We start from the raw sequence: 25,376 nt of genomic DNA, 5'->3' as shown, positions 1-25,376 counted from the left end.
TTGTACTTTCTAATCATTATTTCCCAATTCAAGGAAGGAAAATAAATTGGAGCCAGATAACTGAGGCTTAAGTATAGTAAAAGTCAACTGGGCCAATTCATCTTATGACTTGACTGTTACTATTCTCCTGCTAAATTCCCCCCCAAAACTGAAATTAGACAATATGTCATCTCCTTAAGTAGTTATCTACATACATTTGTGCTCCCAGACTAAATTTGAATCAGAAGTGGAAATAAAGTAGCAAATGTAACAATGAAATATTTTTAAGGTGCATTTAATTTTCACAGTTGTATTTTCTTCATAGGAAATTTCTATGATTCATGTAAGAGAGGTTAAAAAAATAACCCAGCTTTTACATACCTACCAGATACCTAGGCACTGATTTTGGTACTTCATATAGTTTGATAATTCTGTTTTTAATTTGTACCACCTGGGTAAGCTTACACATGACGTATTTTAATATTTTGAGAACTGCTTTAAAAAAAAATCTAGAAAAGTAGTTTCTTCTGTGGAATAAGAATGACTATTTTAGGATACAATACTTGCAATGAGTCATAAGTAATCTCAGTTTTCATGGTTTTCTAAAATAAACTCATTTAAAGACCATGCAGTAAGAAATGTCATATTCTTAACTTCCCTATTTCTTGTATAATGGCTTTATTATTTTTGTATAAACTTACAGACTCACTCTTAAAAAACAAGCCAAAAGAGAATCTTAAAAGATAGAAAGTAAAAATCCCCAGCCAGAAGAAACTTCTAAAATTTTGAGCATCTTCTTAGATTTTCCCATTAGTGAGATCATATAATAATGTATGCTGTTCTATAATTCATTACTTTGACTTTAATAAAATATTATAAATAGCGCATTTCTTAAACAAAAAATGAAATCAATTTAGAATTGTTTCTGACTATATTATTTTTGGAAATGGTGAGTCAAATAATTTTAAACCTTGATTTTGAAAGTTCATTATGTTATCCATAAAAGGAGAGAAAATAATTTCTAAGAGTAGTGGTACTTTATTTTAGGGAGATTATACATGGATCTCTTAGAAAATCTAAAGGAATCCATCATCATCTCAGAAAATACATACAGTATTTTATATATAATTTCAAGGTCCTTGAATTGCACCACCACCACCCTGAAGCCCATCTCTGGTCAGATAGAGGAGAGGAGTGGGTAGGGTATTTTGTGGACTATCATAGGCCTTGCTCTAGAAATCTCAACAACCTTGTTAAAGTAGGTAATCCTTTTTCTTAACACAATAGCAGGTGTTTCTTAGGGGGTGCAGGTAGGGTTAGCTAAAAGACAAAACTCATCACAGCTATCAGAACCATCTATAAAAACGCTTAATACTTCTTGTTCCCCAAAGGCCCCAAATGAAACAGTTCAGTTCAGTCACTCAGTCGTGTCCGACTCTTTGCCACCCCATGAACCACAGCATGCCAGGCCTCCCGGTCCATCACCAACTCCTGGAGTCCACCCAAACCCATGCCAATTGAGTTGGTGATGCCATCTAACCATCTCATCCTCTGTCGTCCCCTTTTCCTCCTGCCCTCAATCTTTCCCAGCATCAGGGTCTTTTCCAATGAGTCAGCTCTTTGCATCAGGTGGCCAAAGTATTGGAGTTTCAGCTTCAATATCAGTCCTTCCAATGAACATCCAGGACTGATCTCCTTTAGGATGGACTGGTTGAATCTCCTTGCAGTCCAAGGTACTCTTCAACTTCAATTCTTCGGTGCTCAGCTTTCTTTATTTCTTTATAGTCCAACTCTCACATCCATACATGACCATTGGAAAAACCATAGTCTTGACCAGATGGACCTTTGTTGACAAAGTAATGTCTCTGCTTTTTAATACGATGTCTAGGTTGGTCATAACTTTCCTTCCAAGGAGTAAGCGTCTTTTAATTTCACAGCTGCAGTCACCATCTGCAGTGATTTTGGAGCCCCCAAAAATAAAGTCAGCCACTGTTGCCACTGTTACCCCATCTATTTGCCATGAAGTGATGGGACTGGATACCATAATCTTAGTTTTCTGAATGTTGAGCTTTAAGCCAACTTTTTCACTCTCCTCTTTCACTTTCATCAACAAGAGTGCTTCTAAAAACCTTTACTGTATTTAATGAACAGTAGGCTTTATAATCAAATTAAGCAGATTGATAGAGATATTCCATTTATTCTCCTGGGAGCCTGTTTTTCAGTATTATGCTTCTCAAGGTTCTACATTCCAAGAAATCCACGTAACATGCCCCACTAGCTTATCTTCATTTCTTGTTCTTATCTACTTTAAAGTGGTTTTTTAATTAAAAAAAAACAAAACATAGTGAATTTTTTGAGATAAAGATTGAGCAGTTACTTTAACCCTTCTTTAGTAGTTCTGGACATACTCATATTTGAACAGTAGTTGAGTAAGACATGTTAATATTTATGTTCTTTAAAGTTTAAGATAGTGTTCTAGGGGTTTTCTTAAAATGGTATATACAGTTGTATATTAGAATGCATTATCAGACTGGTAGGGTGCATATATTCAGATTCCTAAAATGTGATATCTACAGTTTTCCCAGCATTTTCAATTTTAAGGAAATCATAGATCCTTAAGTCATATTTAGTTACAGTGCTATGAATCATTTGTTAATAAACATTTCCGTTGTTACTTTGTAATAGCTTGATCCTCTAAAGTTTCAAATAAAAGCTGATTTTAGACTCCTAGTTATTAATGTTCTAGGGGTATTGCCAAAAAAAGCTACATGTCCTATATTCTGTGCCAGTTTCTTAAATTAGAATCTTGGATTGCATCCTCAGCGTGTCACTGTAGTGGTATTGCTGGGTTGCTATGATACGGTGCTTGTTCTATAATTTGTAGCATGAAGCTTATATGAGCGCCTACTTTAGATTTCAAATATGTGAGCAGCAGTAATTGGGAATATGTTACCTTTTTTCTTTTAAGAAAAATTATACCTATAAAACTGTTACTTCTATTATGACTTCTGATACCTAGACCTTCAAACTGTTCTTAGATGTAAAATAATGAACAACTTGAAATAATTTAGTTATCGCTATGAAGTTTATCACATTAACTTTTATGAAAATGAACAAGAAGAGGAAGATTTTATGATAATGAATATTTTAAGATTTCAATGTTCTCAGTATTTGAGGTCTTGAAAGAAATGAATGTAGACTAGATTTTCTGATAATATTCATTTAAGACAGTACCAATAAAACCATATGACAAGGGAAAACTCCAAGTTATATTACTGTTCTGAATGTAATTATTTTATTCAGTGTACTGTTCTTAAAACCAGCCTTATTAAAACATGGCCATATTAATAAACTATTATTATCATTTCTTTTTAAAAAATGTTACTGAAGTATAGTTTATTTGTAATGTGTTAATTTCTGCTGCGTGGCAAAGTGATTTAGTTATGTATATGTATATATTAACTTTAATATTATGGTTTAATATTATGGATAATATTATATATTATCATTAATATTATGGGCTGTGGTCAACCTAGACAGCATATTAAAAAGCAGAGATATTGCTTTGCCAAAAGAGGTCCGTCTAGTCAAGGCTATGGTTTTTCCAGTAGTCATGTATAGATGTGAGAGTTGGACTATAAAGAAAGCTGAGTGTTGAAGAATTGATGCTTTTGAACTGTGGTGTTGGAGAAGACTCTTGAGAATCCCTTGGACTGCAAGGAGATCCAACCAGTCTATCCTAAAGGAAATCAATCCTGAATATTCATTGGAAGGACTGATGCTGAAGCTGAAACTGCAATACTTTGGCCACCTGATGCAAAGAACTGACTCACTAGGAAAGACCCTGATGCTGGGAAAGATTGAAGACGGGAGAAGAAGGGAATGACTGAGGATGAGATGGTTGGATGGCATCACTGACTCGATGGACATGAGTTTGAGTAAACTCCGGGAGTTGGTGAAGGACAGGGAAGCCTGGCGTGCTGCATTCCATGGGGTCGCAAAGAGTCAGACTCAGCTGAGCGGCTGAACTGAAACTGATTATGGTTTATCAGAATATTGATTATAGTTCTCTGTGCTATAAAATATGACCTTGTAGTTTATCCATCCTATATATAATAGTTTGCATCTGCTAATATCAAACTCCCAATCCTTCCCCTCCACACTCTCCTCTTCCCCTTGGCAACTGCAAGTCTGTTCTCTATATCTGTAGCCTGTTGCATTTAATATGTCATTTGTGTCATATTCTAGATTCCACATGTGAGTGGTATCATATGATACTTGTCTTTCTCTTTCTAATGTATTTCATTTATTATAATAATCTCTAGGTGCATGTTGCTTCAAATGACATTATTTCATTCTTTTTTATGGCTGAATAATAGTCCATTGTTTGTGTGTTGGTGTGTGCGTGCATGTGTGTGTATATGTAAAATACTACAGTTTCTTTACCCATTCATCTGTTGATGGGCATTTTGATTGTTTCTATGTCTTGGCTATTGTAAATAATGCTGCTATGAACATAGGTGTGCACGTATCTTTTCAAATTATAGTTTTGTCTGGGTATGTACCCAACAGGGAGATTGCTGGATCATATGGCAGTTCTAGTTTTTTGAGGAAACTCCATACTGTTTTCCATAGCAGCTGCACAACTTACATTCCCATCAACAATGTAAAAGTGAAAAGTGAAGTCGCTTAGTCGTGTCCGACTCTTTGCGACCCCATAGACTGTAGCCTACCAGGCTCCTCTGTCCATGGGATTTTCCAGGCACTAGTACTGGAGTGTATTACCATTTCCTTCTCCAGGGGATCGTCCCAACCCAGGGCTCGAACCCGGGTCTCTCGTATTGTAGACAGATGCTTTACCATCTGAGCCACCAGGGAAGTACTTGTAGACTTTTTGATAATGGCCATTCTGGCCTGTGTGAGGTGGTACCTCATTGTAGTTTTGATTTGCATTTCTCTAATAACTAGTGATGAGGAGCTTCTTTTCATGCGCCTTTAGGCCATCCGTATGTCTTTGGGGAAAAGTCTGTTTAGGTCTTCTGCCCATTTTCCAATTGGGTTGTTTGTTTGTTACTGAATTGTAGAAGCTGTTGGTTTAATATTTGTTTATTTTGGAAATTAAGCCTTTGTTGGTTGCATCATTTGCAAATATTTTCTCCCACTCCATGGGCAGTCTTTTCATTTTGTTTATGGTTTCCTTTGCTGTGCAAAAGCTTATAAGCTTGATTAGGTCCTGTTTGTTTTTGCTTTTATTTCGGTTGCTTTGGGAGACTGACCAATCGCTGATATTTTTTCTGTCAGAAAAGAAAAGAAAATTAGTCGCTCAGTTGTGTCTGACTCTTTGCGATCCTGTAGACTGTAGCCTGCTAGGCTCCTTTGTCCATGGAATTCTCCAGGCAAGAATACTGGAGTGGATTGCCATTTCTTTCTCCAGGGGATCTTCCCAACCCAGGGATCAAACCCCAGTCTCCTGCATTACAGGTAGATTCTTTACAGTTTGAGCCACCAGGGAAGCCCCAGTAAAATTTCTGTCAGAGAATTTTTTTAAAACTTTTTATTTTGTATTGTGGTATGTAGCTGGTTAACAAAGAGTGCTGTGATAGTTGCAAGTGAACAAGGAAGGAACTCAGCCATACTTAGTATGTATCCATTTTCCCCCAAACTCCCCTCCCATCCAGGCTGCCGCATAATGTTGAGCAGAGTTCCATGTACTATACATAATGTAGGTCTTTGCTGATTATACATTTTAAATGTAGCAGTGTGTACTTGTCCTTCCCAAACTCCCTTACTATCCCATCCCTCCAGCAACCATAAGTTCATTCTCCAAGTCTATAGTCTCTCTCTGTTCTATAAGTTCAACTGTATCATTTCTTTTTAGATTCTACGTATAAGGAATGTCATACAGTATTTCTCTTTATCTATGTCAGAGAATGTTTTGCCTGTGTTCTTATTATTAACTGTTACATGATGGTTTTTAATTTTCATTTACATGTTCCATGAAAATTTCTAATTTAGTATGCTAGATTAGTATAGGCAACATAAAGACAAAACAGGAATATTCTAAGCATCTGTTGTAAACATATACATTTATGGTGGAATGAAGTTTATGTGATTATTATGTGTATATGATCTTTAAACTGTAATTTATCTTTAAACTTTTACTATCTTTGAATAATATCTTAGGTATTTGACATAAAAGTATTTTAGAGATCAGGACTGGATTAAATTTTTTAAACATCTTTATTTAGATATGATTTATGTACCATAAAGTTAATCTTTTAAAGTATATAATTCAGCGGCTTTTGGTATATTCACAGATAAGTGCTACTATCACTATAGTCAATTTAGAACGTTTTCATTATCTCAAGAAGAAATGTTATACTCTTTATTACCTCCATTATCCCTTCATCCCTGCCATCCCTACACTAAGCAATCACTTATCTATGTTCTGTTTCTACAGATTTCCCTATTCTAAACATTTTGCATGAATGGAAGCATACAATTATGGCCCCCCCTTTTTTTGGCATGCTCAGTCGTGTCCGACTCTTTGTGACCCCATGGACCGTAGTCTGCCAGGCTCCTCTGTTCATGAAATTTCCCAAGCAAGAATACTGGCGTGGGTTGCCATTTCCTTCTCCAGGGAAATGGCAGTAGTTGTGACAGGAAAAGAAAGTGAAAGTGAAAGTTGCTCAGTCTGTTGGACTGTTTGCAACTCCGGACTATACACGAATTCTCCAGGCCAGAATACTGGAGTAGGGAACCTTTCCTTTCTCCAGGTGATCTTCCCAACCCAGGGATCCAACCCAGGTCTCCCACATTGCAGGCAGATTCTTTGCCAGCTGAGCCACAAGGGAAGCCCAATAATACTGGAGTAGGTAGTCTATCCCCCAGCAGATCTTCCTGCATTGCAGGTGGATTCTTGACCAACTGAGCGAGGACTTTTTGTCTTTTCCTGACCACAGCCTAACTTTAAATTCCAGTGACTTTCAGCTAACTGCTGTCTTGTTTTCAACAATGCAGTGGAGCATCATTGTTCAGCAATCCAATCAAATTCAGGCTCCTTTGAAGGAATAGTTCTTGATGTTAATGTTGGGTATTTGTTCTGACACCAGGAGGGCTCCTCTAAGCTGCTCCTTTATCTGGTATTGTCTTGGAAACTCTCCAGCATAGAGTTTAGCCTTATATCCTCATTGAATCTACAGATCTCTCTATTACCTTTTACCACAACTGCCACTGTCTTGAGAGATTCAGCTTAAATTTTAGCTTGAACTTTTCATGCTCTGTTGAAAATGAAGCCAGTTCCTTTGGGAAGAGACAAAACAGCCGATTTATGGCTTGTTTCTCCCCCTTCCCCAGGCAAAATCTTGTGAGCCAGAGCTCTGGAGCTGGGAGTGGGGAAAATGGCATGCTTCTCTCTGAGGAACAACCCATTTTAGGAGCTGAATATGAGGTGGAGAGGGGGCAGGCGTCTGAGATTTTCTTGGCTTTCATCTTCCAGTATGGAACCACAACCTTACAGTCCAGGACTAAGGTAATTGGAGCCCCAGTGTTTTCAGTGGTTCTGCACCAAGAGTAGAGTCTTTGTCCCATGGATCGAGGTTGGGTAGAAGATCGGACTTCTACTCAGGTAGGAGAAGGACTTCTACCCTTCTTGACAACACTGGCCTGGGAGTTGACCTCAGCAACAGGTAGCTGTGGGCAGAATGAGAACTGCCAGCATTCTGCTCCACACCTGAAGAAAGCTGTCTGACTGGGAGCTGGAGGTAGAGGGATCCTTGGGTGTACCTCCCTGGAGTGGAATTTCTGCCTAGCTGAGCTGATAGGAGAAAGGGAGAAAGCTGTCTTGGTTCAGATACTAAGACTGGCTTTTCACTTCAGATATTCATAGATGCTCTTGGATAGATGATTCCTTATTTACTTTTCGCCTTAGGATCATTTCCAGAGGCTTTAAAAAGTTATTTTTAAAATGATTTTCATCAGTTTCACTGGAGAGCAGGTCTGTGGAGCTTTTAAGCTTGTCTTGCTAAAAGTTGATCTCCCTGTGGACTAAAAGATTTAGCTTCTTTTATAGTAATAATTTGTACCTTACAATTATCTAGAAATTCATAGCTTGCAGGTATATAATAATGCCAATAAATTTGAAAACTTAGAGGAGAGGAGTTGGGAAAACCCCTTGAAATAAACAAACAGCTTTCTCAAACTGACACAAGAAGAAACAAAAGTCTGAGTAAGTCTTACATCTATTTAACTGAGTTCTAATTAAAAACCCTGGCAAGGACAGTTCAAGAAAAGGTGATTACAGACCAATATCCCTTATGAACATAGATGGAAAAATCTTATACAGAAGATAAGTAAATTGAATTTAGCAGCATATAGATAATACATCATGATTATGTGGGATTTATGCCAGGAAGCTAAGGTTGGTTTACATTCAAAATGATTTGCTGAATAAATATTGATAGAATAAAAATGTCCTATTATTACTTCAGTACAAATAGAAAAGTAGAAAATTCCTTTTCTGTATAGTTAGCTTCTCTCTAGTACTTTTCCATGCAAATTCCAGCCATTCAAGAGGCTTGATCTGCAGTGTCTATTTAGCTCAGTCTATTTGGCTTTTGCTCTTTTGAACCTGTATTGTTTCTTCCTATACTGCAGTTACAGATAGAGCTGTTACAGTTGTGGAACTCACTCTCTTTTCCTTCTCTCAGGAATAGCAGTCCTGTACTACCTGTTTTCCAGCATCTGAAGACAGTTACCTCATGTATTTTGTCCAGTTTTTAGTAGTTTACTATAGGAAGATTGGTCTGCCAGAAACACAAGTCTTGCCCACACTTTTTGTCAACCTTATGCAATAAGTATGAAATGATATATGGCATTTCATACATAAACTCATATATATAGTTTATATATATTTACATTTTTCTCCTTAGCTAGTGTGGTTAAAAATCTTTTCTTCTTTATTGGTGCTTTGTGTTTCACATGCCTTTCTATAGGTTTATTTTCTTTATCTTACTGATTTATAGATTTTTTGTGTTTGTGCGTGCTGGATGCCATTCAGAGTTGGTTAGAAAACTCTAAATACTTTATAATTTTCCTATTCACATTTAGTTTTTTAGTTCTCTTGGAATTAAATGTATAAATAAGTGAGGGAATCTAACTTTTTAATATGAATAGCAAGTTGTCCTTGCATAATTTTGAAATTCCCCACTGACTTTTTAAAAAAAAAAAAACAACACCAATTTTATTGTAGATTAATCTTCTGTGTATGTGCACATGTTTGTAGGTGCCTTATTTCCCTGGCCAGTGGTCTTTTTGTCTATTCCTGCACAGTACCATTTAGTTTTAATTACCTTGTGTGATAAGATCACTGTTCCTTTCTTTGTCTTGAAAATCATCTTGGCTATTCTTGGTTGTTTATTTTTCCAGATGAATTGTGAGAGCAACTCTTCAAGTTCTAGCAAAACACCCTGTTGTAATCCAAAATGTATCTCTGTTATTTATGTCTTTGATATATTTCTTCAGAGTTTTATAATTTTTCTCATAAAAGTCATGTTTTGTTCTTTGTTAGATCTCTCAAATCACTTGCCCCTGGAACCAAGTCACCATATGATGAGGAAGTTTAAGCCGTATGGAGAGGTCACGTATGGGAGTTCTGGCACTAGCCCTAACTAGTCGTTCAGCCAGAGGCCAGAATCAACTATAAGACATATGAGTGATTGAGCCTGCATATGATCGCAGTCCCTAGTTTTCTAGTTTTTTTAGCTTGAGGTCTTAGATATCATGAACCAAAGATAAGTTGTCTGAATCTCTGACCCAGTGAAATTGTGAGAGATAATAATTATTATTGTTTTAAGCCTCTAAAGTTTGGGATAATTTGTTTATTAAGCAGTAGAAAATTGGGCTTCCCTGGTGGCTTAGAGGTAAAACGTCTGCCTGCAATGCGGGAGACCTGGGTTCAATCCCTGGTCGGGAAGATCCCCTGAAGAAGGAAATGACAGTCCACTCCAGTATTCTTGCCTGGAGAATCCCATGGATGGAGGAGCCTGGTGGGCTACAGTCCCTGGGGTTGCAAAGAGTCAGACACGACTAAGCGACTTCACTTCTTTCACTTTCAGTAGAAAATTAATACACTGGATACCATTCTGGTTATGATTTGGCTTCTCCTATAAGCAAGAGAGTTCCAGAAAAACATCTACTTCTGCTTTGTTGACTATGCCAAAGCCTTTGACTGTGTGGCTCACAACACTGGAAAATTCTTCAAGAGATGGGAATACCAGACCACCTGACCCACCTCCTGAGAAATCTATGTGCAGGTCAAGAAGCAACAGTTAGAACTGGACATAGAACAACAGACTGGTTCAAAATTGGGAAAGAAGTCCGTCAAAGCTGTATATTGTCACCCTGCTTATTTAACTTACATGCAGAGTACATCATGTGAAATGCTGGGCTGGATGAAGCACAGGCTGGAATCAAGATGGCCAGGAGAAATATCAATAACCTCAGATATGCAGATGACACCACCCTTATGGCAGAAAGCGAAGAGGAACTAAAGAGCCTCTTGATGAAAGTGAAAGAGGAAAGTGAAAAAGCTGGCTTAAAACTCATTCAAAAAACTAAGATTATGGCATCCAGTCCCATCACTTCATGGCAAATAGATGGGGAAACAATGGAAACAGTGACAGACTTTATTTTTTGGGGCTCCAAAATCACTGCAGACGATGACTGCAGCCATGAAATTAAAAGATGCTTGCTTCTCAGAAGAAAAGTTATGACTAACCTAGACAGCATATTCAAAAGAAGAGACATTACTTTGTCAACAAAGGTCTGCATAGTCAAAGCTATTGTTTTTCCAGTAGTCATGTATGGATGTGAGAGTTGGACCGTAAAGAAAGCTGAGCACTGAAGAATTGATGATTTTGAAGTGTGGTCTTGAAGAAGACTCTTGAGAGTCCCTTGGACTGCAAGGAGATCCAACCAGTCAATTCTAAAGGAAATCAGTCCTGAATATTCATTGGAAGGACTGATGCTGAAGCTGAAACTGCAGTACTTTAGCCACTTGATGTGAAGAACTGACTCATTAGGAAAAACCCTCATGCTGGGAAAGATTGAAGGCAGGAGGAGAAGGGGATGACAGAGGATGAGATGGTTGTATGGCATCCCTGACTCTATGGACATGAGTTTGAGCAAGCTCCAGGAGTTGGTGATAGACAGGGAAGCCTGGCGTGCTGCAGTCCATGGGTTCGCAAAGAGTCAGACATGACTGAATAACTGAACTGAACTGAACCTGATAGGTCTGCTTAAGGTTTAACTGGGCTTCCCTGGTGCCTCAGTGGTAAAGAATCTGCCTGCCAATGCAGGAGACGTGAGTTCAATCCCTGAATTGGGAAGATCCCCTGGAGGAAGAAACTGCCACCCACTCCAGTATTCTTGGCTGGGAAATCCCATGGACAGATACAGTACTTGGAATAATTTCTCATCCTAAGTTAATAAATTAGCATTTGTTACTATGTCATGAGCTTGGCTCATTTGTATTTTATGTGATAAGAAACCATGTATCTGCATGTATAAGGCCGAGGAATAAACTCATTGAAAATTCATCATGAACACCATGTTTCTTGAGAAACTGACCTTCTTCTCTTGAGAATGAATTAACATACCAATGTGGTTGAGATTGGAAGTTTTCATGTATTCCATGATACTTATATAGTCAGATACAACTTGTACTATGTTAAAAAACCTGAACTTGTCTTAAATACCTGTAAATTTGGTGGTACGGTCTTTATAGGTTTCATAAACTGACACCAAAGAATACAGTGTAAAACTTCCTTACATTTTTCTAAAGACTGTAATTTACTTCAAAAACTCCTTAAAAGTTCACTAATATCAAATGAGTCAGGTGATCAGCTAGGTTCTGTACTTAACTACATAGGTGTTACTTTTTTCTCAAATAGTTTATTCTGTGAACCTTGAGATATCTTGTGACTCCAGCAAGAATCCACCTTGGAAGTCATGTTGCATCACTTCCGCAGTATTCACTCTGTTCCCTGGAAGCAAGTCTCTTTAGTCCAGCCCACATTGACGGCAAGAGAAGTAGACTCCACCTTCTGAAGAAAGGAGTATCAAATAATTTGTGGACAAATTTTAGAACTACTGCGCTTGATAGTTTGCAGTAGTTCTAGGCTTCCCTGGTGGCTCAGACGGTAAAGAATCTGCCTGCATTGCAGGAGACTTGAATTCTATCCTGGGTCAGGAAGATCCCCTGGAGAAGGAAATGGCATCCCACTCCAGTATTCTTGCCTGGAGAATCCCATAGACAGAGAAGCCTGGTGGGCTATAGTCTGTGGGGTTGTAAGAGTCCAACACAACTGAGAGACTTAACGCTTAACAGTCCACTTGATAAGCTTGAAATTAGTACAAAGGAAGTTTTATAAATTAATGATATTACGCTTAACGTATCCTGATTCTCTGTCTCACAGTACAGGGTATAGTTGTGTTTAATGGTCCTGGTAGACTTAAAATCCTTTGACTAAAGTTTTTTACTGCAAGAGGAGAGAGTAGGATGAATTGAGAAAGCAGCATGGACATATATACAGTAACATGTTTAAAATAGGTAAATAGTAGGAAGCTACTGTATAGCACAGGGAGCTCAGCTCAGTGCTTTTTGATGACCTAGAGGGGTGGGAGAGAGGCTCAAGAGGAAGGGGATATATGTATACTTGGAGATGATTCATGCTGTTTGTACAGCAGAAACTAACACAGCCTTGTAAAGCAGTTATCCTCCCAATTAAAAATTTTACAAATAAAGTTTTTTACTCATTGAGTAGTGTTTGCATGGGCACTGTCTTTACTTGCTTCTAAAGAAAATGAAGAAATAATGATGGGAAAGTGCATTCCAGCCAGTACATGTGCAGACGGGCCACCTGGGGAACTTGGAACTGTCAGCATGAATGGAACTTAGGATGTAAAGGGGGAATGATGGTAAGTGAAGTTGGAAAGGTAGTGCCCCTCAGTTTCTCCTTCTCTCCTTTCACCCTCAGCTTTTGTCATCTTTACATTTTTAAGGTTAATATTTTCTATGGCCATAATTTCTTTTGCATTTCTTTTCCGTGGGGATGGTCTTGATCCCTGTCTCCTGTACAGTGTCATGAACCTCATTCCATAGCTCATCAGGCACTCTATCTATCAGATCTAGGCCCTTAAATCTATTTCTCACTTCCACTGTATAATCATAAGGGATTTGATTTAGGTCATAACCTGAATGGTCTACTGGTTTTCCCTACTTTCTTCAATTTAAGTCTGAATTTGGCAATAAGGAGTTCATGGTCTGAGCCACAGTCAGCTCCTGGTCTTGTTTTTGCTGACTGTATAGAGCTTCTCCATCTTTGGCTGCAAAGAATATAATCAATCTGATTTCGGTGTTGACCATCTGGTGATGTCCATGTATAGAGTCTTCTCTTGTGTTGTTGGAAGAGGGTGTTTGTTATGACCAGTGCATTTTCCTGGCAAAACTCTATTAGTCTTTGCCCTGCTTGATTCCGTATTCCAAGGCCAAATTTACCTGTTACTCCAGGTGTTTCTTGACTTCCTACTTTTGCATTCCAGTCCCCTATAATGAAAAGGACATCTTTTTTGGGTGTTAGTTCTAAAAGGTCTTGTAGGTCTTCATAGAACCGTTCAACTTCAGCTTCTTCAGCGTTAGTGGTTGGGGCATAGACTTGGATTACTGTGATATTGAATGGTTTGCCTTGGAAACGAACAGAGATCATTCTGTCTTTGAGATTGCATCCAAGTACTGCATTTCGGACTCTTTTGTTGACCATGATGGCTACTCCATTTCTTCTGAGGGATTCCTGCCCGCAGTAGTAGATATAATGGTCATCTGAGTTAAATTCACCCATTCCAGTCCATTTTAGTTCGCTGATTCCTAGAATGTCGACATTCACTCTTGCCATCTCTTGTTTGACCGCTTCCAATTTGCCTTGATTCATTGACCTGACATTCCAGGTTCCTATGCAATATTGCTCTTTACAGCATCGGACCTTGCTTCTATCACCAGTCACATCCACAACTGGGTATTGTTTTTGCTTTGGCTCCATCCCTTCATTCTTTCTGGAGTTATTTCTCCACTGATCTCCAGTAGCATATTGGGCACCTACTGACCTGGGGAGTTTCTCTTTCAGTATCTTATCATTTTGCCTTTTCATACTGTTCATGGGGTTCTCAAGGCAAGAATACTGAAGTGGTTTGCCATTCCCTTCTCCAGTGGACCACATTCTGTCAGATCTCTCCACCATGACCCGCCCGTCTTGGGTTGCCCCACGGGCATGGCTTAATTTCACTGAGTTAGACAAGGCTGTGGTCCTAGTGTGATTAGATTGACTAGTTTTCTGTGAGTATGGTTTCAGTGTGTGTGCCCTCTGATGCCCTCTTGCAACACCTACCATCTTTCTTGGGTTTCTCTTACCCTGGGCGTGGGGTATCTCTTCACGGCTGGTCCAGCAAAGCGCAGCCATTGCTCCTTATCTTGGACGAAGGGTATCTCCTCACCGATGGACAGGGAGGCCGGCGTGCTGCGATTCATGGGGTCTCAAAGAGTCGGACATGACTGAGCGACTGATCTGATCTGATCTGATGGCCATAATTAAGTTTTATGTGAATTGTTAATTATAAAAGTTGAAAGCCAGTGGGCAGGGTTTACGTGTGACTGCATAGGCTCCAGAGCTGCATAATATATTTCCTTTCTTGTTTAGTTTTTTTAAGTATTTCCTGGAATTTCTAATTGTCTATTTTTTTCCCACCTTTAACATACTCTCAGTTTTTTCCTCCAAATCTCCATGTGATAAGATACCCTAATTATTCTGCTTTAGAGACCAGTTTCTTAGGGCCTTCTTTCCTCCTGCTCTAAACTGATCCAGTTTTTCTCTAGGTCTGCTTTTCTTGAATTTCCATAATTCCTGGATTCCATTCCTTTCCCTTTCTCCCTATTGCTCCGTCATGTCCTCAGAATTTCCTATAAAAGGTTGTTTGAGGGTGCTAAGTTTTCCAAGTAGTTGCATGTCTGAAAGCACCATTTTTGAACCTGTATCCTATTTCTGCTTTGTTGACTATGCTAAAGCCTTTGACTGTGTGGATCACAATAAACTGGAAAATTCTGAAAGAGATGGGAATACCAGACCACCTGATCTGCCTCTTGAGAAACCCATATGCAGGTCAGGAAGCAACAGTTAGAACTGGTCATGGGACAACAGACTGGTTCCAAATAGGAAAAGGAGTACATCAAGACTGTGTATTGTCACCCTGCTTATTTAACTTATGTGCAGAGTACATCATGAGAAACACTGGGCTGGAAGAAGCACAAGCTGGAATCAAGACTGCCGGGAGAAATATCAATAACCTCAGATATGCAGACGACACCACCCTTATGGCAGAAAGTGAAGAAGAACTAAAAAGCCTCTTGATGAAAGTGAAAGAGGAGAGTGAAAAAGTTAGCCTCAAGCTCAACATTCAGAAAACGAAGATCATGGCATCTGGTCCCATCCCTTCATGGGAAATAGATGGGGAAACAGTGTCAGACTTTATTTTTGGGGGCTCCAAAATCACTGCACATTTTGGAGCAGTGATTGCATCCATGGAATTAAAAGACGCTTACTCCTTGGAAGGAAAGTTATGACCGACCTAGATAGCATATTGAAAAGCAGAGACATTACTTTGCCAACAAAGGTCCGTCTAGTCATATGGTTTTTCCAGTGGTCATGTATGGATGTGAGAGTTGGACTGTGAAGAAAGCTGAGCGCCGAAGAATTGATGCTTTTGAACTGTGGTGTTGGAGAAGACCCTTGAGAGTCCCTTGGACTGCAAGATCCAACCAGTCCATCCTAAAGGAGATTGGTCCTGGGTATTCATTGGAAGGACTGATGCTGAAGCTGAAACTCCAGTACTTTGGCCACCTCATGCGAAGAGTTGACTCATTGGAAAAGACCCTGATGCTGGGAGGGATTGGGGGCAGGAGGAGAAGGAGATGACAGAGGATGAGATGGTTGGATGGCATCACTGACTTGATAGACATGAGTTTGAGTGAAGTCCAGGAGTTGGTGATGGACAGAGAGGCCTGGTGTGCTGCAATTCGTGGGGTCACAAAGAGACGGACACGACTGAGAGACTGAACTGACTGAACCTTGTTATCAATATCAGAGGTATTTTGAAGCGATGATGATAAGTATGAATATATTGGTATTTCAAGTCTGTTACATTGGCCTAGTAAAAATAGCCAAGGAAAAACAATATGTGACCTTACCACCTGAAAGTACTACATTGCCATATTGAAACACCACTGAGTATGCTTCATTTGCAAGCATGCTTGTAATGGGGAAACTGAAGTATAAAGTCGTCAGTGTAGACACTGTCAGTACTTTTTACATTTAGTGAACAAAATTATTATACATTCTTTTTCTCACAAATTACTTTTTATTCATATTTATGAAATATAGCCAAGCTATAGTCTTATTTTTTCAGCTTATTGAAATACATTTTTTGTCTCCTTTTCTTATGAGAATATTCTGAAAATTGATGTTTCAGAAAGATCCCTAAGAGTTAGGCTATATTAAACATCTATTTTATAATTTTTTAATGATGAAACCATTGATCTTTTCTTACTAGGATAACCATTATAAAAACTTGACCGATATAAAAATGTTATGTGTCTTGAACCTAGAAGTAGGCCAACCAATAGTAGATGACAGGAGCATCCTCTCTTCTCTCACTTAACCTTTTACAATCTGATCAACTCCTCCACCATTGTTTTACCTTAGCTTCTAAGAGACTCAACGCAGAGTGCTTAAATACAACAGTCAGATACCTTGTATAGCTTTCCTGCTTTTAATTAATCCTGATTTTATTTTTAATTGTTCTGTTCATATTTAATCTTGTAAGCACTCTCAAATTCTTTTTGACCCCAGGTTATATTTTTTAAGGTTTTGTATCTTGCCTTCTTCAGCGATCAATGCAAAGAAATAGAGGAAAACAACAGAATGGGAAAGACTAGAGATCTCTTCAAGAAAATCAGAGATACCAAAGGAACATTTCATGCAAAGATGGGCTCGATAAAGGACAGAAATGGTATGGACCTAACAGAAGCAGAAGATATTAAGAAGAGATGGCAAGACTACACAGAAGAACTGTACAAAAAAGATCTTCATGACCCAGATAATCACGATGGTGTGATCACTCACCTAGAGCCAGACATCCTGGAATGTGAAGTCAAGTGGGCCTTAGAAAGCATCACTACAAACAAAGCTAGTGGAGGTGATAGAATTCCAGTTGAGCTATTCCAAATCCTGAAAGACGATGGTGTGAAAGTGCTGTGCTCAATATGCCAGCAAATTTGGAAAACTCAGCAGTGGCCACAGGACTGGAAAAGGTCAGTTTTCATTCCAATCCCAAAGAAAGGCAATGCCAAAGAATGCTCAAACTACCGTACAATTGCAGTCATCTCACACGCTAGTAAAGTAATGCTCAAAATTCTCCAAGCCAGGCTTCAGCAATATGCGAACCGTGAACTTCCTGACATTCAAGCTGGTTTTAGAAAAGGCAGAGGAACCAGAGATCAAATTCCCAACATCTGCTGGATCATGGAAAAAGCAAGAGAGTTCCAGAAAAACATCTATTTCTGCTTTATTGACTATGCCAAAGCCTTTGACTGTGTGGATCACAGTAAACTGTGGAAAATTCTGAAAGAGATGGGAATACCAGACCACCTGATCTGCCTCTTGAGAAATTTGTATGCAGGTCAGGAAGCAACAGTTAGAACTGGACATGGAACAACAGACTGGTTCCAAATAGGAAAAGGAGTACGTCAAGGCTGTATATTGTAACCCTGCTTATTTAACTTCTATGCAGAGTACATCATGAGAAACGCTGGGCTGGAAGAAGCACAAGCTGGAATCAAGACTGCCGGGAGAAAAATCAACAACCTCAGATATGCAGATGATGCCACCCTTATGGCAGAAAGTGAAGAGGAACTCAAAAGCCTCTTGATGAAAGTGAAAGAGGAGAGTGAAAAAGTTGGCTTAAAGCTCAACATTCAGAAAACAAAGATCATGGCATCTGGTCCCATCCCTTCATGGGAAATAGATGGGGAAACAGTGGAAACAGTGTCAGACTTTATTTTTGGGGGCTCCAAAATCACTGCAGATGGTGATTGCAGCCATGAAATTAAAAGACGCTTACTCCTTGGAAGGAAAGTTATGACCGACCTAGATAGCATATTGAAAAGCAGAGACATTACTTTGCCAGCAAAGGTTCGTCTAGTCAAGGCTATGGTTTTTCCAGTGGTCATGTATGGATGTGAGAGTTGGACTGTGAAGAAGGCTGAGGGCCAAAGAATTGATGCTTTTGAACTGTGGTGTTGGAGAAGACTCTTGAGAGTCCCTTGGACTGCAAGGAGATCCAACCAGTCCATCCTAAAGGAGATCAGCCCTAGGATTTCTTTGGAAGGAATGATGCTAAAGCTGAAACTCCAGTACTTTGGCCACCTCATGCGAAGAGTTGACTCATTGGAAAAGACCCTGATGCTGGGAAAGATTGAGGGCAGGAGGAGAAGGGGATGACAGAGGATGAGATGGTTGGATGGGATCACTGACTCGATGGATGTGAGTCTCAGTGAACTCTAGGAGTTGGTGATGGACAGGGAGGCCTGGCGTGCTCGATTCATGGGGTCGCAAAGAGTCGGACATGACTGAGCGACTGATCTGATCTGATCTGATCTTGCCTTTTCAACTTGCTTCTAAGCTCTTGAAGACAGGAAATCATCTCTAACTTTCAAAAGTAGCTTCAATGGACTGTTTTGAAGTTAAATAAATAGACATAGGAAACACTTAGAATTGTATTTGGCATGAAGGAAATGCTAATGTTAGCAGCATTATGTTTTATTATGTTCAGACTACTTTATAGAACATGTACTTATAGGAGGTATTTAGGTAAGAAAAGATTTTTCTGTTCCTCAATACTTAACAAAAATTTGAGGACTGGACATTTGTGTTTTAACTCAGTGCCAAATGAGTTGAAATGTTAACTGCTTTCTAAATATATCTAATGTTTGGTAAAATCCAAAGGTGACCTCTTCCATCCAAATATTAGGTAATGCTGGGACATAATTCTGGAGGAGAAAGCAACTTGAAAGAAGTCTTTAGGCTAAGTAGCACATTACGGAATTGAGAAGCTATGAAAAACATTAATTTATTCTCAGAGGAGGCTGAAGAGATAGGTGCCCAGAAAAAGAAACTTACTTTTTATATGTAACATGTTCCTGAATCTACTATTTGCTAGTCTTGAAGATCATATTGTGTCTTTGAACATGTTAGCTGTAGGCTACTAGCCTGTCATGTAAGAGAACCCCATGGACTTTAGCCCACTAGGCTCCTCTGTCCATGGAATTTCCCAGGCAGGAATACTGGAGTGTGTTGCCATTTCCTTCTACAGGGGATCTTCCTGACCCAGGGATTCAACTCGCGACTCCTGCATTGGCCAGTGGATTCTTTAGCACTGGGGGAAAAAACCTGGGAAACCCCCTATATATCCCATGTTAGTAGTAAAAGAGATGAAAAGGAAAGCCTGCTCAGTGAATGATCCTTGCCCTTGAGGAACCGTCTCTGAGTTGGGAAGATCCCTTGGAGGAGGGCACTGGTAGGTGGTGGTGGTTGTTTAGTCTCTAAGTCATGTCTGACTCTCTTGCGACCCCATGGACTGTAGCCCGCCAGGCTCTTCTGTCCATGAAATTTTCCAGGCAAGAATACTGGAGTGGGTTGCCATTTCCTACTCCAGGAAATCTTCCCAACCAGGAATTGAACCCATGTCTCTTGAGTCTCCTGTGTTAGCTGGCGGATTCTTTACCACCACATCATGTGGGGAGCCCTAGGATGTCACGGCTGTAGTCTAAATGATCAATGTGTGAGTCATTAAAGTGGCAGAGGGAGTGACAAGAAGAGGATAGATTCCAGATAAAAAATGGAATCAATAATACTTAATGATTGATTATGGTAGTGAGATAGGAGGAAGGTAAAATTTCATTCCTGGCATGAATAATGGGATTATATGGTAAATTTCTCACTAGGCTTTTGAGAGAAATTTTACTTTATGTATGTGAATAGCTTCTGCAAAATAGTAAACATATGAAGGTAACTTCTGAGTAGGTCATTTCTAAGTTTCTCTCTATTTTTATTTATAGATGCCACCTCAAATGAACAGCAAGAGCTTTTCTGTCAGAAGTTGCAGCAGTGTTGCATACTGTTTGATTTCATGGACTCTGTTTCAGACTTGAAGAGCAAAGAAATTAAAAGAGCAACATTGAATGAACTGGTTGAGTATGTTTCAACTAATCGTGGTGTAATTGTTGAATCAGCGTATTCTGATATAGTAAAAATGGTAAGCTTCTAGACTTAAGTTCCTCAGATTTATATAAATTCAAGTAAGATCTGAGGTGTAATTACAATTTAATGAGATTGATTTTAGTAAATGTACAGTAGTTGATGTACTCAAAAGAATGTTTTTTAAAATAGTCCGTTTGAAAGATTATCCATTCCAGTGATGCTGTCATTGCTTTATGATAGTTTGGGAATTCAGTAGCCACAATGACTGGTGGCTACCACATTGGAGAGTGTGGATCTAGAACTTAGGAGAAAGATGTAAGCTCAAGATTATATGGGTTGGTAGGTAATTAATGTCATGCAGCTGAATAGAGAAAGAATAGCTAAAGGGCGAAGAAAAGACTAATGAAAAAATACGGGGCTCTCCACATCTCAGAAATGGATCAGGGAGTCAAATATAGACCATTCTTATTTAGGACATTTTGATATCATATATGTAGCTTCTATAGCACTGAATTTTAATCAAAACTCAGGACCTTTAAATGATATAAACAAACATTTGAAATATCTGATGCGAAAAAAAAAAAAACTATTGAAGAAAGATTGTTCAGGGTACTGTTTATTAATTATTTAACCATATTCTTCAAACTGTAGAAATTTGTTTAGGACGTATGATTTTTGTATTTTAGTGCATAACAAAATATAGAAAAATTCATTTGGAATAATTAGAGTCACCAGGCACACAGTTTAAACTTGTGTTGGTTGTGGAAGGTTCCACAGAGTCAGACATGACTGAGCTACTAACACACAGAAAGTTATAGCAAGTATGATCTAAACTAAGTCATACTCTTTGCATTGGTCACTTAAGGCTTTCTTATCTCGCCTTGCTATTCTCTGGAACTCTGCATTCAGTTGGGTATATCTTTCCCTTTCTCCTTTGCCTTTTGCTTCTCTTTTCTCAGCTATTTATTAGGCCTCCTCAGACAGCCACTTTGTCTTCTGGCATTTCTTTTTCTTGGGGATGGTTTGGTCATCACCTCCTGTACAGTGTTATGAACTTTCATCCATAGTTCTTTGTGCAGTCTGTCTACCAGATCTAGTCCCTTGCATCTATTCGTTACCTCCACTGTATAATCACAAGGGATTTGATTTAGGTCATACCTGAATGGCCTAGTGGTTTTCCTTACTTTCTTCAATTTAAGCCTAAATTTTGCAATAAGGAGCTGAAGATCTGAGCCACAGTCAGCTCCAAGTCTTGTTTTTGCTGACCATATAGAACTTTTCTGTCTTTGTCTGCAAAGAATATAATCAGTCTGATTTCGATACTGGCTATCTGGTGATGTCCATGTGTAGAGTCATCTCTTATGTTGTTGCAAGAGGGTGTTTTGCCAACATATGCTGGGTCATAGAAAAAGTAAGGGAATTCCAAAGAAAAGTCTACTTCTGCTTCATTGACTATGCTGAAGCCTTTGACTATGTGGATCACAACAAACTGTGGAATATTCTTAATGACATGGGAATCCCAGACCATATTACCTGCTTCCAGAGAAACCTGTATGCAGGTCAAGAAGCAGCAGTTAGAACTGGACATGGAACAACGAACTGGTTCAAAATCGGGAAAGGCTGTATGTTGTCACCCTGCTTATTTAACTTACATGCAAAGTATTTCATGTGAAATGCTGGGCTGGATGAATCACAAGCTGGAATCAAGATTGCAGAGATAAATATATCAACAGCTTCAGATATGCAGATAATACCACTTTAATGGCAGAAAGTGAAGAGCAACTAATGAGCCTCCTGATGAAGGTGAAAGAGGAAAGTGAAAAGGCTGGCTTAAAACTCAACATTCTGAAAACTAAGATTATGGCATCTGCTCCTATCACTTCATGGCAAATAGATGGGGAAACAATGCAAACAGTGACAGACTTTATTTTCTTGGGTTCCAAAATCACTGCAGATGGTGACTGCAGCCTGAAATTAAAGGATGCTTGCTCCTTAGAAGAAAAACTATGACCAACCTAGACAGCATATTGAAAAGCAGAGACATTACTTTGCCAACAAAGGTCCATCTAGTCAAAGCTATGGTTTTTCCAGTAGTCATGTACCGAGGTGAGAGTTGGACCATAAAGAAGGCTGAGTGTCGAAGAATTGACAGTTTTGAACTATGGTGTTGGAGGATCAAACCAGTCAATGCTATAGGAAATCAGCCCTGAATCTTCATTGGAAGGACTGATGCTGAAGTTCCAATACTTTAGCCACCTGATGCGAAGAGCTGACTCGTTGGAAAGGACCCTGATCCTGGGAAAGATTAAGGACAAGAGAAGAAGGGGGTGACAGAGGATGAGATGGTTAGAATGCATCACTAATAGCCATGAGTTTGAGCAAGCTCCAGGAGATGCTGAAGGACAGAGAAGCCTGGTGTGCTGCAGTCTATGGGGTTGCAAAGAGTCAGACATGACTTAGCTACTGGGCAACAACAAAATAAGCTATATGTATATATTTGAGTCAAATTATTCTGTAATTTGCCATATGTTAATAAATTCTGGGATTTAATTCATTTTCCCAAGCAAAAGGTATGTTTTTTGTCTTAAAAAAACTTTTTTTTTTAACTTCTGGGTACTTCATTTCTAGTTAAGAAGCCTACTCACTTAGTTCTTTAAAGCTTTTTGGTGTATTTGGGATACACAGTTAATTTTACTGGTGGCTACAAGTATACTTTTTCTTTTACTACCAACAATAATAAGTATGATTTCAAAGGCAAATTATGCCCTTCTATGGGATATATTCCCTTTTTGAGTTCTAGCTATGACTTTCGGCCACTTGTTGTGAAATTGATATCTATTAAACTATCTATTGGCTCTTCCCCATATATAGGTTTTGAGTTTTAGCAAATCAAATTTTAGATTTTTACTTTCTAAGTCTTATGGGTTGTGCGTGTGTGCATGCTAAGTCAGTTTAGTTGTGTCCAACTCTTTGCAACCTTGTGGACTGTAGCCTGCCAAGCTCCTCTATCCAAGGGATTCTCCAGGCAAGAATACTGGAATGGTTTCCATGCCCCCTCCAAGGGTATCTTCCCAACCCAGAGATAGAACCCACATCCCCTGTGTCTACTGCATTGCAGGCATATTCTTTGCTGCCGAGCTACTGGGGAAGCCCCTTATAGTAATTGACAGTTAACAGTTATTTGGCATACCATAAATGCCACTTCATAAGAATGGTTGCGAATTTGCTTATACCACCAAACAACCATAGTTCATCAGATCGAGTTCCTTAAATCAAGACAATCCCCATGGAAAAGAAATGCAAAAAAGCAAAATGGCTGTCTGAGGAGGCCTTACAAATAGCTGTGAAAAGAAGAGAAGCGAAAAGCAAAGGAGAAAAGGAAAGATAAAAGCATCTGAATGCAGAGTTCCAAAGAATAGCAAAGAGAGATAAGAAAGCCTTCCTCAGCGATCAATGCAAAGAAATAGAGGAAAACAACAGAATGGGAAAGACTAAAGATCTCTTCAAGAAAATTAGAGATACCAAGGGAACATTTCATGCAAAGATGGGCACGATGACGACAGAAATGGTATGGACCTAACAGCAGCAGAAGATATTAAGAAGAGGTGGCAAGAATACACAGAAGAACTGTACAAAAAAGGTCTTCATGACCCAGATAATCACGATGGTGTGATCACTCACCTAGAGCCAGACATCCTGGAATGTGAAGTCAAGTGGGCCTGAGAAAGCATCACTACAAACAAAGCTAGTGGAGGTGATGGAATTCCAGTTGAGCTATTTCAAATCCTGAAAGATGATGCTGTGAAAGTGCTGCACTCAATATGCCAGCAAATTTGGAAAACTCAGCAGTGGCCACAGGACTGGAAAAGGTCAGTTTTCATTCCAATCCCAAAGAAAGTCAATGCCAAAGAATGCTCAAACTACCACACAGTTGTACTCATCTCACACGTGAGTAAAGTAATGTTCAAAATTCTCCAAGCCAGGCTTCAGCAATACGTGAACTGTGAACTTCTGATGTTCAAGCTGGTTTTAGAAAAGGCAGAGGAACCAGAGATCAAATTCCCAACATCCGCTGGATCATGGAAAAAGCAAGAGAGTTCCAGAAAAACATCTATATCTGCTTTATTGACTATGCCAAAGCCTTTGACTCTGTGGATCACAGTAAACTGTGGAAAATTCTGAAAGAGATGGGAATACCAGACCACCTGACCTGCCTCTTGAGAAATTTGTATGCAGGTCAGGAAGCAACAGTTAGAACTGGTCATGGGACAACAGACTGGTTCCATATAGGAAAAGGAGTACATCAAGGCTGTATATTGTCACTCTGCTTATTTAACTTATATGCAGAGTACATCATGAGAAACGCTGGACTGGAAGAAGCACAAGCTGGAATCAAGATTGCCGGGAGAAATATCAATAACCTCAGATACGCAGATGACACCACCCTTATGGCAGAAAGTGAAGAGGAACTCAAAAGCCTCTTGATGAAAGTGAAAGAGGAGAGTGAAAAAGTTGGCTTAAAGCTCAACATTCAGAAAACAAAGATCATGGCATCTGGTCCCATCCCTTCATGGGAAATAGATGGGGAAACAGTGGAAACAGTGTCAGACTTTATTTTTGGGGGCTCCAAAATCACTGCAGATGGTGATTGTAGCCATGAAATTAAAAGACACTTACTCCTTGGAAGGAAAGTTATGACCGACCTAGATAGCATATTGAAAAGCAGAGACATTACTTTGCCAACAAAGGCAAAGTCATATGGTTTTTCCAGTGGTCATGTATGGATGTGAGAGTTGGACTGCGAAGAAAGCTGAGCGCTGAAGAAGTGATGCTTTTGAACTATGGTGCTGGAGAAGACTCTTGAGAGTCCCTTGGACTGCAAGGAGATCCAACCAGTCCATCTTAAAGGAGATCAGTCCTGGGTGTTCACTGGAAGGACTGATGCTAAAGCTCCAATAGTTTGGCCACCTCATGCGAAGAGTTGACTCATAGGAAAAGACCCTGATGCTGGGAGGGATTGGGGGCAGGAGGAGA

General features: G+C 39.3%; 1 protein-coding gene across 1 annotated transcript in view; it reads left to right on the top strand.

Annotated features, from left to right (window-relative positions):
- The window catches only part of PPP2R5A (protein phosphatase 2 regulatory subunit B'alpha), a 72,683-nt gene that overhangs the window by 12,577 nt on the left and 34,730 nt on the right, over window positions 1-25,376 (top strand). The window contains exon 2 of the mRNA XM_027565655.1: window positions 20,201-20,397. Within this exon, the coding sequence (XP_027421456.1) occupies window positions 20,201-20,397 (197 nt within the window). The remainder of the gene's footprint in view (window positions 1-20,200; window positions 20,398-25,376) is intronic.

Source organism: Bos indicus x Bos taurus, chromosome 16 (assembly GCF_003369695.1).
Source record: "Bos indicus x Bos taurus breed Angus x Brahman F1 hybrid chromosome 16, Bos_hybrid_MaternalHap_v2.0, whole genome shotgun sequence".
In the NCBI taxonomy this organism is placed as follows: domain Eukaryota; kingdom Metazoa; phylum Chordata; class Mammalia; order Artiodactyla; family Bovidae; genus Bos; species Bos indicus x Bos taurus.
Note: the sequence above shows the minus strand (reverse complement) of the source record. Positions and strands in the feature narration are given on the sequence as shown.